Source organism: Capsicum annuum, chromosome 8 (assembly GCF_002878395.1).
Source record: "Capsicum annuum cultivar UCD-10X-F1 chromosome 8, UCD10Xv1.1, whole genome shotgun sequence".
Classification (NCBI taxonomy): domain Eukaryota; kingdom Viridiplantae; phylum Streptophyta; class Magnoliopsida; order Solanales; family Solanaceae; genus Capsicum; species Capsicum annuum.
This window is the reverse complement of record NC_061118.1, coordinates 160,727,957-160,747,237: the sequence shown is the minus strand read 5'-3', so window position 1 is coordinate 160,747,237 and position 19,281 is coordinate 160,727,957. Positions and strand designations below refer to the sequence as shown.

The 19,281-nt window shown below is 34.8% G+C and overlaps 3 protein-coding genes across 3 annotated transcripts; 1 reads left to right on the top strand and 2 right to left on the bottom strand.

Moving 5' to 3' along the window:
- The first annotated feature begins 1,244 nt into the window (after positions 1-1,244).
- On the top strand, positions 1,245-5,782 carry LOC107839980 (kinetochore protein NDC80 homolog). The gene is made up of 4 exons (XM_016683665.2): positions 1,245-2,527; positions 3,832-4,078; positions 4,936-5,082; positions 5,225-5,782. Exons 1-4 carry the CDS (start codon positions 1,407-1,409, stop codon positions 5,438-5,440), a joined length of 1,731 nt encoding a protein of 576 aa, XP_016539151.1. The 5' UTR covers positions 1,245-1,406; the 3' UTR covers positions 5,441-5,782.
- Positions 5,783-6,558: 776 nt separating this feature from the next.
- On the bottom strand, positions 6,559-7,329 carry LOC107879420 (serine/threonine-protein kinase STY8-like). The gene is made up of 2 exons (XM_047395620.1): positions 7,276-7,329; positions 6,559-7,071 (listed from the first exon to the last, which is right to left on the bottom strand). Exons 1-2 carry the CDS (start codon positions 7,327-7,329, stop codon positions 6,559-6,561), a joined length of 567 nt encoding a protein of 188 aa, XP_047251576.1.
- Positions 7,330-8,425: 1,096 nt separating this feature from the next.
- On the bottom strand, positions 8,426-13,113 carry LOC107839979 (pinin). The gene is made up of 10 exons (XM_016683663.2): positions 12,717-13,113; positions 12,489-12,608; positions 12,326-12,391; positions 11,940-12,104; positions 11,714-11,827; positions 10,631-10,702; positions 10,038-10,121; positions 9,830-9,930; positions 9,376-9,460; positions 8,426-8,980 (listed from the first exon to the last, which is right to left on the bottom strand). Exons 1-10 carry the CDS (start codon positions 12,792-12,794, stop codon positions 8,597-8,599), a joined length of 1,269 nt encoding a protein of 422 aa, XP_016539149.1. The 5' UTR covers positions 12,795-13,113; the 3' UTR covers positions 8,426-8,596.
- Positions 13,114-19,281: the final 6,168 nt, after the last annotated feature.

Genomic DNA, 19,281 nt, shown 5'->3' with positions numbered 1-19,281 from the left:
TGACAATCCCAACCTACCAACCCCCTCTCCAAAAAAATTCATATTTTTAATTTATTTTTTAAAATAAATTCAAAACTTTTTTCTTATCCCACTCTTTTTATCCTATTCGTTTTCATTATTTTTGTTAAATATATAGAAATACTTTTAGAAAATATATATTTATCCAATTTGCATAACGATCACACAAATATAAGTAAGAAATAACTTATTTTTCTAGAAATATTTTTCCTCTTTCATATCGAACGCACCCTAAAAAAAGTATTTTTTGAGATTAAAAATTAGTTTTCTAAAATGTATTTTTACGCTTTAACTAAACACTAGAATGTATGTTTTGAAAAATATTTTTTCATTTACCAATCAAACACTATAAAATATTTTTTGGAAAATATTTTCCATCCACCAACCAAACATAAGAAAATAAGTAAAAAATCAACTTGTTTCCAAGTAAACATTTTCCATGGAAAACATTTTCCTTCGTACCAAACACACCCGTTGTCATATTTTTCCAAATTATCATGCGTTTTTTTTTTCTTGATAAGGTTTTCATAGATAATAGCTCTTGGTTAATTGGTATGTCAAGAAAATCTTAATAGCTCGACTAATTAGTTATTTAATTTTTTATCTTTTCAGTAAAATTTTAATTTATCACTTTATAATTCTTTATCTCATTTGTCGTTTTCTTATCCTATTTTTTTTTTCTCAAAAGATAATAACATGTATAATTCGATTGAGAAATTGAGCGTATTAAGATATTTGTGTTTTCTAATAGTGCTAAATTAAATATTTATCTAGCGATTTTAATTATAACTTAGAGAATTTTTTATTTGAATTCACACTCTAAAATAAAATTTTATGGAACATCTAAATCATCTTACTGTAATTTTACTATGTCTCATTTTTATCTCTTAAAATATTGCGCGAGAATATTCTAATTGATCAAAACTTTTATCAAGGCCAATCTTGATGAATATGTTAGACTTTTTCCTTAATTAAAAATTAAAGTGATAAATGAATTATTATATTACAACTACATAATTTGTTAGACGAAAGTAATCAATCGGATAGTAAATACCTTTTATTTTTAACTCGAAGATTATGAATTTGGAGCATTAAGATAGCAAAAAAGGCTAAAGCATCTGAAGAGGGAAAAATAAAAGAGGTTGTCAAATATTTGAGATAATGGTATAGATTACGTACACTTACCTGCTCAGATCTACTGGGTATGTTATTGTTGTTCTCGTCGAATATTTGATGAAAATCAAAATTTTTTACTTGAATTTTCATAAATTTAAAAGACCCAATTTATTTTGAAAAATATACTTATTGAACTCTCTAGAAGACCGCGCCATTTCTCATTTCACAATTTCAAAAGCCGGAACAGATATCAACAGCAGAATTCTCCGACAATGAGAGGCGCCGGACGCCGTCGTACTAACTCCGTAGTACCGGAACGGCGACATCCACCGCCGACTCCGATCAACGATCCGCGGCAATTTCTATCCACCGGCGGCCGTGATTCCGATGCAAGCTTCGCCAGTAGCCGGCCTTCATCTGCCGGTATAAACTCCCGGTCCTCCGCTATCCCTATCTCCGATCGATCCTATCAAAATTCTGCTATGCGTACAATTAATGCTTACCTTTCCTCTCACAATCTTCCTACTCTTAAAGCACCTCTTCCTTCTGCTAGAGATATCACCGAAACCCTAAAATTCATCCTCTCGAGGTTTGGATTTAGCACAGTAGAGTCGAATAAACTCGAAGATAATTTACAAGTCCTACTGAAATCCCTAAATTGCCCTGTGAAATTGAACAAATCTGCATTACGTGCCCCTGGGACACCTCATTCGTGGCCTAGTTTACTTGCAGTAATTCACTGGCTTGTTCAGTTGTGTAAATTTGATGATCACCGGTTGAATTCGGGTCAGCCACTTGCTCCGGAGAATAAGGAATTGAGCTATACTATAGAGAGCTATTTGCAGTACTTTAGGGGGAAAGATGAAGAAGTAGATGAATTGGATCGTCAATTTATGATCGAATTGGAACAGCATAAGGAGCAGTTGATTGAGAATGTGAATGTTTTGGAGGGGAATGTGAAGGCTCAAGAGGAGAAGTTGGAAGCAATGAAGACAGGACCATCAGAGAGAGAGGTGTTGGAGAATGAGAAGAGCGCATTGGAGGAGGACGTGAAGAAGTTTCATGCTATCATTGAACAGTTAGAAGGGCATATAGTGACATTGGAGAAGATGGTGGATGAGAAAGAGAAAGGGTTAGAGGCTAAGGTTGTGGAGAAGGAGAGCATTTGTGCCGAAAACGAGGAGTTGAAGAAGAGGGTGGAGGAGCAAGGGATTAATTCCAGGGATGCAGATAGGATGAAGAGGGAGTTGCATGCTTTGGAAAGGGATATCGGGGATATTGAGAACCAAAGGATTGAATGGGAGGAGAAGGCTTGGGACCTCGACTCTGCGATTGGGAGCATGTTCAAGAAGCTCGAGGAGCTAATGATTGAATGCAACCAATCTATCAGGAGGTTGTCATCCCCACTCCTGTTATTTATCGTTGTTTTAATTAAGATCGACTTAACTTCCATTTAGCAGAATGTTTGTTGTTCTTTGGGCATGAATTTATTGCATCACTGTTGGCTATGATGATGTATGAGAATCACTATTTAGCTTCCACCAAACTTTCACTTGAGACATGAATGAGGAACATTATGCTAGTCAGAAGGCAAATGCTAAGATTATCATCATACCTTATGCTTATAGATTCTCGAATTTAGCTTCTCCAATCACTCTTGTTAGAAACTAAGGCTGCATCATGCCTCGGCTTTTTAATTCTATCAGTGGGTCGAGTGCACTATTATTTCTTGAAAGTGCAATTCGTCCTTCACTTAATTGTTGTCGTCTCTGCATGACTTAGATGTATCATGCCTGACTGTGGAAGTGCTGTTTTGGACTCGAGTTTTGCATTTACAGTGATATGACAGTCCTTCATGAAGAATATTTTTATGCTAAATTCATGGCTATATCTTATTTATTTTATTGTTGGATTACGCGGCGATTTTTGATGTTATTTCTGTTGTTTTTTGTTTTTCTTAGCCTCATGCATGTCTTCCTTTTGTGTAATAAGGAAAGTATATCGAATTTCTTCTTCCAGATAGGCGTACTTCTCATCCATCATCATCCCCCCACGCCCCGCCCCCCCCACAGAGTTATTTAGAGAAATTTAGACCCTTGTTTCTCTTGTATTAGCCACCTGAACTTTTCAGATTACCGTAGTATGACTTTCTCTTTTTCCTGGATGAAGGCATCTGAATTGTGGAAGAAACAGGTGTATCATCTGTTTTAATGGGAGTGTCTCTATGCAACAATCTTTTCTTAGTTAACTTTGCATTCCTGTTGCTGCTTGAAAAATTCTTTTCTTTTCCGTAAGGTATACTTCCTATATCCCATTTTAAATGACAGTGGCCAGCTCTTTTGGAGTTTGAGAGTAAAACCTTTGAATTGATTATTATATTGAATATAGTAACAGGAGTTCACAATTGGAAAGTAGACAAATTGTTTGAAAAGGTGTCACATCTGATTCGAACTTATAAAGTAGTATTGACTTATCAGTTTGAACTTTTGGAGTTGTAATTTTACAATTTTTTGATTTAGATCATAATTTGGAAGGGGTTAAGATTGAAATTTTGAAGGTAGGTCAGTCAAAGTGCGATCGTGCAAGCATATTTTTGTACGTTTTCTCTGGTTTGCAGTAGAACTTTCCTTCTACTTGTTGCTCGCTGTATTTTCCTTGATGACTCTGACAACAAAATACCCTCATTCGAAATTTCAGGTTAAAGCTAGGAAATGAATTTCAGTATCAATTGAATGCCCAAGGGTCCTCACCAGCGGAGGTATTAGGTATAGATTACAAAAAGAAATTAAAGCCCACTCTTGCATCCTTTGAAGATGAAATGAAAAAGAGTTCAATGGGGAAAATGGAAGAGTTGATCTCTCTCCAGCAACAGTCAGTTGAGAGGGCTACGAAAGTAGAGTCAAAGAAGAATCGCCTGGCCGCTCTTCAGGCTCACATTGATAATGTAAGTTTAGCCAGCATCCTATCCCTCCTCCTTCCTTCCCTTTAGCCAGCATCCTATCCCTCCTCCCTCCCTCCCTCTCTCACTCTCTCTCTCTCTCTCTCTCACACACACACACACACTAAAAAAAACACACAAACAGATTTTAATCTTGTGTAACAGTAACAATTTATTGGTAATGAATCTAATGATATATAATGAGTGGCATTCTATCTTCTTGCAGAGATGCTCTCAGATGTACGGGCACATATTTGGATATCAAAAATGCATGAAAAAATCTCATTTCAATTTTTAAATATACATAAAAGAATGTGTTAGGTAATGAATGATACTTGTAGAATTATTTATAATCCATATTCTAGAAGGTACTGACTTATCATGCCTTGATGAGCTGACTTTTGAGTTTCTTTTCTTCCTGAACTGAATTTATACTGAACAGCTTTGCTTTAGCTATAGAATATTTCTCTTCTTTTTCTTCTTGCTTGCATGTGTCTTTGCGCTGCTGAAATTTTGGAATTTTAGCATTGAATTCAAAAATTTTATTAGGTGCTGTTACCATTATTGGCAAATTCTAATGATATAAGGTTTATCAATAATTCTAATGACATAAGGTCTATCAGATTAAAAGATATCTTTTATTTATCTTTGGGGATGTATGACGGTACCTTTGAGGCCTACATTGTATGGTTTATTAATTCTTTCACATGATCATATTAGGTAGAGACACCAGCGGGTTTGGTTGTCAAATAGACACAAGGCTAGAAATTTCGTAGGTTTATGTAATCGATGTAGTTCTGGCGTGGCGTTTTAACACATTGAAGCCCAATGACTATTTGCAACACCCTTTATGTTTATGTCAGTTGGAAGCTCAGTTGGACTTGGTAAAGAAAGAAAGGCAGGACTTCACATCCAGCTGTGCAACAGAAGCCAGAAGGATAGTTGAGGAAGTTGAAACAGAGACTCGGAAGTTGGATCAGGTTGAAAGAGAGGCGGCAGAGTTTCTGAAGGTGAGACTCTTTGCAATTTAGACATAATTTATTGTAATGCATGACTTCTAAATGTCCTCTGCCGATGTCAACTTCTGGGGTTCTCTTGTCTTAGATATATAATCTTGATTTTCACTGGCTTATCTTTGTTTACCTTTCAAAGGCGTCAAAGGCCAAATTGCAGGAAACAATTGCCCAAACTGAGGAAGAGGTGCAGCTGTGTGCCCGTGAACTCTTTGCTGTTGTTGATTCAGTTTCAAAATATAAAGAGTATATTACGTCAAAAGTTGCCATAATGAAGAATGATCTTGCAGAAACTGTCGGGACTATAGCAGATATGCACAAAGCTGGTTTGCCTGGCTCTGATGCAAACCATTGACAAGCCTCCTACTTCCGTTTATCTTATGCTTGTTTGTTTTTACTAAAATATGTTTAGGTAGCATAAATAGTTCCATCACATTCAAGATCTACAAGTATGTATCCTTCGGTATGGTCTTAAACAGTGTGGAGCAATTTATCAGACTGTTGCTGATAATTTCATCCTTAACCTGTGGCTCTATTTAAAAATTTTAAATTCTCGATCGATCATGCTGCTACATGAGTTCCTTTGTCAGAGAGTTAGATGGTGGAGCGAATTTTACCGGCAATGTGATAGATCCGGGCACAGTTCCAATAAAACCATGATATTCATGCACTCGTACTAATTAATACCTTCAGAGAACTAGTTGCTCTAATGTGTTTTTCAGTTTTTGTTAAGTTGTGGGACTTGTCAAATTTCTAATTTCCTCAAAAAGGTCGGGAAGACATCCCTGTCAAATTTATGTATCATCATATCAAAGTGGATATTCGAACCTAAGGTGACATTGAATAGGGTAGCAATCACTGATGTTTGATGCATGATACAAATTAAAAAAAAAAAAAAAAAAAAACTGAACCAGCTATAATGGTATCCCCTAATATTCTGGAGGAATGATGTGCTATATTGAATGACGCAACATTTCACCAATTAAATGTCAATTATTTACTTGAATGATACAAATTCTAATACTCCATTATAGAGATATATCGACTTCAGAGCAATTTTTATTCAACTTCAACCGAGAATCCTCATTAGGTGATAGATTTTCCTGGATTACATCTACATCTATTCAGATGCTTAGCAGGTCAACAACAGCCACTGTGTGAAAAATACAGTTTATTTAAACTGGACATTTCCAGTTATGTTTCAGCGGAAGAAGCTAAGCGTAGCCAAACTTGCTAATGCACCTGTTTAGACTTTCCATTCAGTATCTACCTATTCAAGAACCAAATTATAATAACAGTAAAAACAACACTGAAACATTTGGCCTAAACATATAGAAGCTTCAATAACCAAAACTAATCAATCTATTGTACACTATAATCCCTTGAAACAAGACTCCTTTTGTGTGTCGATGGCTTCCAACATGAGCACCACCTCCTGCATCTCTGGATAGATAAAAATGCGTGAGGATTTTGTCAACTATACGGAATTGAACAGCAGTATATCTCCCACAAACAAATTCCGAAACTATACACATCACATTTATGATCATATGGTAGACCAAGAAGAACCTCAGGTGCCATGTAACCTACGGTGCCAGTTTCAGCAGTCATGTCGATTGGACATGAAGCCTCAACTCGAGAAACTCCAAAGTCTATTATTTTTATTCTTCCTTTCTTGTCGACAACTAAATTCGTAGTCTTCACATCTCTGTGAACTATTTTTTTAGAATGAAGGTAACTCAACCCTCTTGCAACATCCAATGCTAGTTGAATTACGGAATCCAATGACAACCTTTTGATGATACTGTTTTTTAACAGATGTGATCTTAGAGTACCTCCAGAGACGTATTCAACCACTACGCCGTATCCAATGTTTTTCCCATGAATGATTTTTTGCAACAAGATTCCACTTCCATCATTTACCACTTGAAACAGACGAGTGAATGACCAATTCAAGACACTGCTATATTTATAAGAAAGCAAATCCTAAAGTGAAAAGGATTGGGAAAAAGGAAACAAACGTACGATGTGTTCCTTTATTTTTCTTCTCGAAATTTAATAGGAAACTAAATTTGATTAGGATTTGACATTTGCTTGATTCATGTCTAATTAGGATTTGTTTCTCCTAATTAATATTAGAACAGATTTTGTAGTCTAATTTTATTGGGTTTTCAATAGGGATTATCTAACCTTCTTAATTCCATTATGCAAGATCCGTTCTGGAAAGCCATAGCCAGTTATCATTAGAGTACTATTTGATTTTTTAAAGAGTAAATACACTGATGTTGTCGAGATTTTCAAAAAGACACTTAAACTTTGAATTCGACCTATTACCCTACGATTCTTACTTAATCCGTTGCAAATACACTATTTTAACCCTCTGCGTATATACACGCGCCTGCGCCACAGACGCGTGAAAGGACTCGAATTTAACTTTTTTGACCAATCAAAGGTTGTCACGTGTAAAATAATTGATATATAATTTATATTCTTTTTTTTTTAAATAATATTTATTTTTTTTATAAAATATTCCCCCCCCCCCCCCCCCCCCCCCCCCCCCCAAACCCACCCACTCTTTCTTCTTCAACTCAATTCACCGTTAAAGCTTCCATTGAAGTTTTTTCTTTTTTTAAAATCATTCATTAAAGCTCCATTTTATAATTAAATCATATCATTTAACTACCCACCATTTCTTCTTCAACACAATGTCTTCTTCAGCTATTAAAGCTTCTCCATTGAAGCTTTTTTTTTTTTTTAAATCATATCATTAAATCTCCATTTTTCAGTTAAATCATACTCCCTCCGTTTCAAAATAAGTGAATTATTGAGGTATTTATTAGTGTTTTAAAATAAATGAATCATTGAATTTTTTTTTAAAATTTACCCTTATGGTTTGATAACCAATTAACTTTTGAAAAGGTATTACAAGGTCAACTTTTTCTTTTTTGGGGATAAAAATGAAAAATTTTGTTAAATTTATGTCTTTAATACTTTTTCCTTAATCTTTGTATCAAAATTCAATAATTCATTTATTATGAATTTTATTAAAAAAATATGAAATTAAACCTAATTGACACATGGCAACACCTGATTGGCGTGTCTTCACTCACTTTGTTGTGACTGAGATTCAACAAAAAATGATGCGTTTGCAACGAAATAAAGAGAATCGTGAGGTAATAGGTCAATGTTAAAATTTAAATATCTTTTTGAAAATCTCGGACAAAATCAGTGGTGTAATTATGTATTTACTCTTTTTTAAACTATAAAAACAATTCAATTGCTGAAAATTATTTTCATGCGTCTCTTTTCTTTTTCTTACTGAAATACTAGGAACAAGACATTGAGCAAAAACAACAAAACTGGAAGGTTTAACATAAACAACAGTAATACAGATAACCAAACACAGAATGACACAAAACATATCACTGCCCAATAAAAACAAACGCAAACTAAACCTATGTTTTTTTTATGATAACAGACACAAACAAAACCTTTAATAAGATAAAAAGATTCATATCTCCTGCCGATCATTGTTATCAATCTGTGGACTACCATTACCTGCTTCAACTTTTACATGTTCATCACTCCTCTGGTTATTCTCATCCACTTCGAGCATATCATCCATCATATCATCCTCCGCAACATTGATATCCTCAACATCATCATCTTCATTGCTGCTGACACCAGGGATCTTTCGAGTCTTGGGTCCACGCTCAAGCCTATGAGTCTCAAGCTCTTTGTCCATTGTCTCTTGAAGGTTCGCTACATTTCTATTGGCTCTCCTTTCTAAAATATTTTTCCATTCCTCTTCAGCTTTTGCAACATTTTGTTCAGCAATTCTTTTCTGGTATTGCGACAATTCCTCTCTCCTTGCAGCTTTCCATTCTTGGAATATCTGAAAACGAAAAAAAGGGTCAAACGGTCTTCCAGCTTAACACATATGTCTACAAGTTAATCAATCTTGAGGCTATTTGATATATTTTCAAACAACGTAGCCTTACATGCTCATTCAACAGTAGAATTCACAGCACTGCATTCAGTACTCCCCCTTCCCCTTTCTACCCACAAACACGTGCATTACCAGAGAATTTCAATCTCACGCTACCAAAGCTTCAAAGTTACATAAACATAATTTTCTGTCACCTCAACAAGTCAATTTTCTGTGTACAACCTATACTTATTAAAAAATGATTTGTACAACGTCAAATGTGGATTTGCAATTTTCTATCCGCTGGAAATTATATTTCGGTCAAATATAATGCAATCGAATGTGTGCAGCTTGCTATTTACCTGATCTTTTTTCTGCTCAACTAAGGCTGGATCTTCTTCCAATGGTTTGGCAAAAGAATAAAAGATTGGCGGCTCGGCTTTGGTCCTGGAAATATCACAGCCAAAAAATATACAGAGAAGTTATGAACTTTTACCAGGACAGAAAATTGATCAACCTACACTGCTGCAAAGAAGGATTTTGTAGTCATTTAGCAGCTTCAACATTCTGTACATGAACAGAAACTTATCTTCGCGTCAATAAAATTGTGAATATGGACATTTCGACCAAAATAAGAAATAACCTGCGAAATGAAGATCGAAGAATTAACACGACAACTCACTGGTCACAGATCTAAAATAGTGTGGAGAAAATGGAAAACACTCATACAGGTGCTTTCTCAGGCAGGTCATCTAGAATAAGCTTCATCGCTGGTTGCATCAGGAATTGATATTTGATGTGGCTAACTCAACATACCTTATAAAACTGGCCAGTTTTTTGTGGTGGTCACTCCACTGAAGAAACAGCAATTCCAACCTCTTCTCTTCAGCTTTAGCAGCAAGTCGTGCGCGAAGAGTCTTAATAGTGACAAGCAAAGAAAAGATTTGCAAGTTAGATTTCACATCTTAGGATTTACCATAGAATTTCATTGCAAGAATTGCTCAAATGTTAGGCTGAGACATACCAGATCTCTTTTCAGCTTTTCATCAAGCTGCTCACGCTCCTGCTGTCTCAGCTTTTCACTTTCTTCGCGCGCCCTTTGCTCAGCCTGGCATTATTTTGATGTCAAAAATACTTCTCTAGGCCAAGGTTGATGATCCTCAGAAAAAACTTGTGTAGATTGTATGAGAAAAAAGAGCTTCTTAGCAGGTAAGATATATTTAGATGTCCAAGGACTCTTGGAGATCATAAAGATTAAAATATTCAACTAAATTCATCAGGAAAATCCTTAAATTTTATCGCTCAAGCTACCAGGAAATCATTACCCACACACTCAAAACTCATATAATTTCATTACCCGATAATTTTTTATCCTCCAATAAAGTTGCAAATACTCTACCACACCTCAATCTTAAACTCAAGTTGGAGTTGGTTGTAAAAATCCTCGGTGACCATGTCACTCCATTTAAGCTCATCTTAAGACAATATCATACAAAATAAATAGAAACAAAAAAGTAAAACAGAAATAAAAAGAACATCCTCTACAATAAGTTATTTGTTAAAAAAAAAAAAATTCAAGCAACGTTAGTAGAAAGGACATAAGATCTGAGTACTCACCCTTTTCAAAGAATATGACCTCCGCATGTAAGCCTCGGTCCCTGAAAGCTTCATGTCTTCTTTTCGGAATTTCTGAAAGCATTCCACACATACAATTGGAGCAAAGGTAGGTGAGCTAATTGTCACCACACCAAATAGAAATTAATTATTGTACAACTGAACTACTGAGGGCCATAAATTGAGAATTATCTTTTCAGGGAGATATTATCAAACTGATAAATTAAGAACAGAAAGATGCTTAAAAACGGTTTGTTGATTATTTCCAAAATTTTAGACACATATGAGGAGAAACACTAAATAAATATGAAGTCACTGAGATGGTTTGCCAAGCAATTGAAAGCACTTGAGTTTGAATATTACATTTTTCTCTTTCGGTAGCTTCTTCGTCATAATATCAGAGTTTGAATATATATGAATATTAATTTTTTTGTTCGTCTCAAAAAAGACTTCTCTTTAAAGATACCTATTTAAAAAAAAAAAAAAAAAAAAAAAAATTCTTCTCTTCATTATCTGCAAAACATTACACTTTCATAATATCATAGTTCAATTACCATTAATTATTGAATCCCTTCTCAGAACTGATCTTGCAAGAACTTCTCCCCTTCTTTTACTTAGGTAGAAATAGAATTTGGGATAAGTCCCTTCAGCTTTGAATTTCTGATGATTGTCCCGACAACTATTTCAGTTAGTCTTTAGCTGCCCATTCAAGCTTAAGTGATAATATCCAGCAGATTTATAATCTGTAACACCATATCTCTACCTCGTTTCAGTGACGGAGAATAGATTTATTTTGTATGTGTTGCAAGAACCGCTTTCTTTAGTTGTGCAATTCTCAACAACTTCCCTGAGGAAAGAATTACAGACCGCTTTTCTGGTTTAGGTGATTGAGCACTATTCTGATGTTGCATTGACAATATTAAATGGATCACTTGTTCTTCAACTTGAGAAATTAAGCACAAACATATCCCAGAAGATGAAATTTATAGCAGTTCAACTATTAAAGGAACCAGATTGGCACCTACGAACCAGTTGTAGGTTCAAAATACATAAATCTAAACCATGGAAAAATAACTATGCACTCACCTCCAAGGTCCCCAGCAGCTGTCCCAACATTCTCTTATTCCTACTAACCAATTTAGGATCCTCGTTTTTGGGCAACACTCTAGGCACAGGCTCCGGTGGAGGTATATCAAAATCCTACACATTATTTGAAGCAAATGAATATCAATGTCTCCAAGGTGCAGAAACACAACATTATCTTTATAAAAAGTATAAGGACTAAAAAAAAAAGGTGTACATGTATGTTTACCGTTTTGGATGGCCTTTTATAGCCATCTCTCCGGAGCCAATTGGATGGCTTTCTCTCATTCTGGATGACAGGTACCTCCCTTGGACTTGCCTCCACAGCTGCATCTTCCTTATTTGTATCCGTTGGAACTCCAGATACATCCTCTGCAATCTCCCCCTCTTCAATCTGAATTCAGAAAACAACACACAACAAAAAAAAGAGATTTTTTTCCCTATTTGGAACGAAGACGACAACAATAACTACAAAGACATTGCCTTAATCCAGCATAAACTACAATTCAGCTATAAATTTACCAAAAATGGTAAATAACTAGTGTTTTTTAAGCAAAAAAAAAATAGTAGCTATTCCAAACACATATATTGGATTACTGAATTTTCGGTGTTCACCTTCACAACAGCAGAAGAAATACGTCTTTTAGGCGCTGGTTGATCCTCTGCATCATTCCTCTCCGCCTAAACAACAAATTAACCAAAAACACTTAACTCAACAACCAAAACAGTAAATAAATCACAACAATCTTCCTCTCAAAACATACAAAAAAGAACTTACAGGTCTAACAACACCTCGTTGTCGACCGCCATTGGCAGCAAAATTCCGAGGACCACCGCCTCCGCCACCGGAGAATCCACCGCGACGAATACCTCTTGGATCCTTAAGCCTCTCAGTAATCTAGTTAACCAGTAGTATATAAGCCACAATAAAATAAAATAAACCCTAGAAAAAATCAGTAAATTGAAATGGAAATTAGTATAGAATATAGAAAGAGAAAGGGCTGACCTCACGCTGCTGTCGATTGAGTTCAAAGAGCTCTTTGCGAAGCTCTTCCTCCGTCTTCTCCATCACGGCGCTCGCCATGTTTTAGGGGTTTTCAGATTCTTCACTCTTTGTTTCTTTATATTCTTATAACTTTAAATAGTCGAACCGGCGAGTGCACGGTTCGATCCAGTCTACCACTTTACACAATTGACTCGTGAACCGGAAAATTGAATTCAAAGATCTATTCAAAATTCCTTGATTGGAAAATTATATTATTTTTAAGTAAATATTAAATCCTCTTTGACTAATTCGTATATTTATTTTTGAACCCTTCAATAAAAATTCTAGTTTTGCCACTAACAACACACCCGATGTATTTTTATAAAGTGAAGTTTAGAGAGAATAAAGTATGCTCAATTCATATTTACTATCTCCGATGAAGTTAAGAGCATGAATAATCAAGAAAGAAATTATGCTATGAAAAATGTTAAGAGTGTTATAAAACAATAAAGAACAAGAAAATGAGTAAAGAGAATAGAGAGACCAAAGGCAAAATATGTGTCCGTAATCGTATTATTTGTGTCAATAATTTTGCAACTACTAAGTTGCGAGATAACAAAAGGCACACATAAGACCATCTAGATGAAGCATCTATTAGGATCATAAAATATCTAAATGACCCACTAGATAGGTGAATGGGTCCATAAATATACCCATGTATGCGTTTCAAGAACACGAGAGACTCAATCCCAACTTTTGTTGACGATGGCCTCACAATCAGTTTGCCTTGATAACAAGCATTGCATGAAAATTCACCATTGAAAGAACCTTCAAGTTCTTTAATGGATGCCCATTTGAATTTTCTATGATTCGTCTCATCATTATTGATCCTGGATGTCCCAGACGATCATGCCAAAGTATGAAAGTATTAGAATCAGTAAATTTTCGGTTTAATATAGAATGTGCCTCAATTGCATAAATTTTTGTCCAATACAGGCCAAAAGATAAACCGGGGAACTTTTCAATAACACATGTCTGCTCAGAGACATTCTTAATGACACCAAGATATTCAAGATTCATCTCATCAATTGTCTTGATATGATAACCATTTTCAAGGATATCTGTAAAACTTATCAAGTTTCTCCGAGACTTAGGAGAAAGCATGGCATTATTTATGATGAGTTTAGTTCCCTTAGGCAAGATTATAATGGTTTTTCCGAAGCCTTCAATCAAATTAGCATTATCAGAAATTGTAGTGACATTAATCTTATCCATGTTTAGATGAGAGAAATATTTCTCATCTTTGAATATCGCATGCGTAGTGTCAGAATCAATCAAACATATATCTTCACAATTTAATAGCTTACTTTGAAAATTATCCATATCTTCAAATAAAATGACATACACCAAATAAAATATATATTAAATTTTTGTACAAAGTGAAAGCTTATACTATAAAAAATTGTTAATCCGACATTACTAAGCAACTAAAAAAAATATGTTCAAAAACTATTGAAACAATATAATATTTGATAAGGAATCTAATACATAATATATTATTTATAATTAATAGTACGGAACAGTATCATGCAATACATACAATAATAATATAATATTGTTATATTATATTTTGTCCAGTACGTTAATATGCAAATATAATATTATTATATTATATTTTCTGAACACATATGAATAAGTAAGGACTATATGTGAATATTATATTAAAAATATTAACATGCAAAACTAATATTAATATTAACATGCAAAACTAAAAATATTAACATGCAAAATATTAATATGCAATAATGAACACAACAGAAGTTCGTGCAAGTTGCACGTATCGTCGTCGTCTTTTTCCTTTTTTCAAATTTATTTAATAATGATGAAATTGAAATTCCATTCACTTCAATAATAAATTACAATAATATAATTGAACCAATCAATACAAATTAAAAAACTAATACTCATGCAAACAACTACTTTTACATGATTTTTATTCTCTAACTCTTATCACTAATAAAAAAAATTAAAAGCATTTATTCTTCCATGTTTACGAAACCATCACCAATCAAGTGATCAATCTTTCCTTCAGAGTGCTCGTAAAAGTCTGCTACATCCAAGCATGTGATGTCAACATTATTTTTAGAGAGAAAGTTAACCTCGGGATTTCTCTCTTTCTTCTTTAGTGATGCTTGATAAAGGTCCACTAAGTGTTTGAGAGCACGACAATCACGTGAATAGTATCCTTTTCCACCACATCGGAAACAAGTAATTGTTTCACGTTTCTTATTTTTTTCTTTTTGTTAGATGAATGATTAACACCCGAAACAGGATTTCTTTCTTAGTCATCACGACCACGACCATAACCACGTCCACGACCAGGGTCGCGACCTTTTTCACGCCTAGCATAGTGAGCGTTCACATCATTCACCTCAGGGAATGGTGCAGATCCAGTTGGTCGGTTCTCATGATTTTTCATCAACAAATTATTATTTTGTTCAATCACGAGAAGATGAGAACTCAGTTCAGTATACTTCTTGAAACCTTTTTCTCGATATTGCTACTGTAATAGCACATTCGAGGCATGAAAAGTAGAGAGTATCTTTTCTATCATATCGTCATCATTGATCGTCTCTCCACATAGTTTCAATTGAGAAAAAATTCTAAACATGGCAGAATTGTATTCATAAACAGACTTGTAGTCTTGAAATCTTAGATGCATCCACTTATATCGTACTTTCGGGAGGATGACCATCTTTAAGTGGTCAAACCTTTCTTTTAGGATATTCCACAATACGAGTGGATCCTTAGTAGTAAGGTACTCAATTTTCAGAACTTCGTCAATATGATGACGCAAGAAAATCATAGCCTTAGCACGATTTTGACTAGATGTTGTATTTTCATTCTTTGTGACGTCTCCAAAACCCATAGCATCTGGGTGGATTTCAGCATCCAATACCCATGAAATATAGTTCTTGTCCGAACTTTGAAGGGCAACGAACTCACACTTCGTAAGATTGTTGGCCATAAAAAAAAAAGAAAAATAATAATACCTTAGACTTCAAATTTGAGACGGTAGAGTCTCGTGCTGATAACGTGTTATAAAACAATAAAGAACAAGAAGAAGAGTAGAAAGAATAGAGAGAACTATTCTTATTTCTTCTCTTGAGGGATGATTTACAATGATGGAAGCCCTTCTATTTATATGGAGAATTTGCTCCTAGTTTCACACTAAAAGATAAATACATCAAATCATGATAGACATCAAATAGATCTTGATAGACATTCACTGTAATTGATATATATCATAAAACTCTCCCTTGAATGTCTAACAATACGCATATAGACTGCCTCATTAAAAACCTTACAAGGAAAACTCAGTGGGACAAAACCTCGTAAGGAAAAAAGAGTACAGCGCGTATTAACTCCCCCTAATAAGAACATCCTTGAATATTTGCATTCCGATCTTGTGCACCATCTTCTTGAAAGTTGCTGTTGGAAGAAGCTTGGTGAATAAATCAGCCACAATATCACTCGAACGAATCTATTGTACGTCAATGTCACCATTTTTTGGAGCTCATATGTATAGAAAAGCTTTGGCGAAATGTGCTCTGTTCTATCTACTTTTATGAATCCACCTTTCAGTTGTGTTATGCATGCTGAATTATCTTCATATAAAATTGTGGGTACTTTCTCACATTTCAAGCCACATTTTTCTCGAATGAGATATATTATGGACCTCAACCACACACACTCTCGGTTTGCTTCATGAATAGCTATAATCTCAGCGTGATTGGATGAAGTGGCTATGATAAGCTGCTTTGTTGATCTCCAAGATATGGCAGTACCCCCACACATGACTACATAGCCTGTTTGAGACCGAGCTTTATGCGGGTCGGATAAGTACCCAGCATCAGCATAACCAACAAGATCGGAACTGCACTTTTTAGAATAAAATATGCCCATATTAATAGTTCCCTTTAGATACCGCAATATGTGTTTGATCCCATTCCAATGTCTCCTAGTAGAAGCAGAACTATACCTTGCTAGCAAATTTACTGAAAAGGCAATATCAGACCTTGTAGTATTTGCAAGATACATTAGTGCACCAATTGCACTAAGATATGGTATTTCAGGACCAAGGAGTTCCTCATTCTTTTCTTGAGGTCGGAATGGATCCTTATCCACATCAAGTGATCGAACAACTATCAGAGTACTTAATGGATATGCTCCATCCATATAGAATCATTTCAACACCTTTTTTGTGTAGGCAGATTGATGGACAAAGATAATGTTTGTCAAATGCTCAATTTGCAAACGAAGGCATAACTTTATCTTTCCGAGATCTTTCATCTCAGATTCTTTCTTTAGGTAATCAATTGCCTCTTGAAGTTCGATTGGCGTTCCAATAAGGTTTATGTCATCAACATAGACAACAAGTATAACAAACTCTGACGTTGTTTTCTCTATGAAAACACATAGGCAAATTTCATCATTCTTATAACCTTCTTTAGATAAATATTCACTAAGATGGTTATACCACATGCGTCCAAATTGCTTCAAACCATACAATGATCTTTGCAATCTAATGGAATATATTTTCTGAGGCTTTGAACTATATGCTTTCGGCATTTTAAATCCTTTGGAAATTTTCATGTATATCTCATTATCAAGTGATCCATATACATAGGTTGTTACCACATCCATCAAATGCATTTAAAGTCTCTCATGGATAGTGAAACTAATAAGATAACACAATATTATTGCGTCCATAACTGGTGAATATGTCTCATCATAATTGACACCAGGCCTTTGTGAAAATCCTTATGCAACAAGGCGTGCTTTATATCTTTGTATTTCATTTTTCTTATTTCTTTTTGCACAAAGACCCATTTATATTCAACTGGCTTAACACCATTAGGTGTTTGAGTTATAGGTTCAAATACTTCACGTTTGGCAATTGAATTCAATTCAGATTGAATTGCTTCTTGTCATTTTGGTCAGTCATTTCTTTGTCGACATTCTGTGACAGATCGAGGTTCAAGATCTTCTCTATCTTGCATGATTTTTGTTGCAATATTGTATGTAAAGATATGATCCACTACTATTTCAGATCGATTCAAATTAGTTTCAACATCACTTGAATTTATTGATAATTCCTCATTTTCTTGAGTCTCAGGCTTATTCATTCCTTCAAGAATATCAGCATTGCTCAAATCTTGAGATTCCATATGAGGATCTTTCGTAGTGTCATCTTGACCATTTCTTTTTCTTTTTATAGGATTTCGATCCTTAGAACCTAATGGTCTGCCACGCTTCAAGCGTGCTTTAGATTTATTAGCTATGACACTAATGGATGGTCCTTTAGAGACATCAATTCAAATTGGGATATTCTCTGCAAGAATATGTGATTTGGTGATTCTTTTCAAATCAGTAAATGCGTTTGGCATTTGATTTGTAATTTTCTGCAAATGAATAATCTTTTGTACTTCTTGCTCACAAATAGAAGCACGTGGATCAAGATGAGATAGTGATGAATTTTTTCATAAAATTTCTCTTTTGATGTCACTATCTTCTCCCCCTAATTTTGAAAAAACTATCTCATCAAACCGACAATCTGCAAATCTAGCAGTGAACATATCTCCCTTTAATGGTTCAAAATACCGAATAATGAAGGGTGATTCAAACCCAACATAAATTCATAATCTTCTTTGGGGGCCCATCTTGGTTCAGTTTGGTGGTGCTATAGGCACATATACACTGCACCTAAAAATTCTCAAATAAGATATATTAGGCTCTTGATCAAAAATCAATTGCAACGGAGAAAATTTAAGATAATTTATCGGTCTAAGACGAACAAGTGTTACAGCATGCAAAATTGCATGACCCCAAATAGAAGTGGGCAACTTAGTTTTCATAAGCAATGGTCTTGCTATCAACTGCAGACGTTTAATTAATGACTCAGTAAGGCCATTTTGAGTGTGAACATGGGGTACAGGATATTCCACTCTTATCCCAATCGATAAGCAATAATCATTAAATGCTTGGGATAAAAATTCTGCAGCATTATCAAGGCGAATAGACTTAATTTAATTATCGAGAAATTGTACCATAATCGTATTATTTGTACCAATAATTTTACAAATGCTAAGTTGCGAGATAACAAAAGGCACACATGAAACCATCTAGATGAAGCATTTATTAGGACCATAAAGTATCTAAATGACCTACTAGGTAGGTGAATGGGTCCATAAATATCCCCATGTATGCGTTCCAAGAATGCGGGTGACTCAATCCCAACTTTTGTTGGTGATGGCCTCACAATCAGCTTGTCTTGGTAACAAGCATTGCATGAAAATTTACCATTCGAAAGAACCTTCAAGTTCTTTAATGGATGCCCATTTGAATTTTCTATGATTCGTCTCATCATTATTGATCCTGGATGTCCCAGACGATCATGCCAAAGTACGAAAGTATTGGAATCAGTAAACTTCCGGTTTACTATAGAATGTCCCTCAATTGCACAAATCTTTGTCCAATACAAGCTAGAAGATAAAGCAGAGAACTTTTCAATAACACATGTCTG

Excerpts from the sequence above, each read along its gene's own strand:
- LOC107839980 (XM_016683665.2), top strand. The coding sequence starts at position 1,407 with ATGAGAGGCGCCGGACGCCGTCGTACTAACTCCGTAGTACCGGAACGG. Across the intron at positions 4,079-4,935 it reads TTCAGGCTCACATTGATAAT|TTGGAAGCTCAGTTGGACTT; the intron begins GTAAGTTTAGCC and ends TGTTTATGTCAG. Across the intron at positions 5,083-5,224 it reads AGGCGGCAGAGTTTCTGAAG|GCGTCAAAGGCCAAATTGCA; the intron begins GTGAGACTCTTT and ends TACCTTTCAAAG.
- LOC107839979 (XM_016683663.2), bottom strand. The coding sequence starts at position 12,794 with ATGGCGAGCGCCGTGATGGAGAAGACGGAGGAAGAGCTTCGCAAAGAG. Across the intron at positions 12,392-12,488 it reads AACGAGGTGTTGTTAGACCT|GCGGAGAGGAATGATGCAGA; the intron begins GTAAGTTCTTTT and ends TTTGTTGTTTAG. Across the intron at positions 9,931-10,037 it reads AAAAGCTGAAAAGAGATCTG|ACTCTTCGCGCACGACTTGC; the intron begins GTATGTCTCAGC and ends GTCACTATTAAG.
- LOC107879420 (XM_047395620.1), bottom strand. The coding sequence starts at position 7,329 with ATGATAACTGGCTATGGCTTTCCAGAACGGATCTTGCATAATGGAATT. Across the intron at positions 7,072-7,275 it reads TGCATAATGGAATTAAGAAG|GATTTGCTTTCTTATAAATA; the intron begins GTTAGATAATCC and ends TTTTCACTTTAG.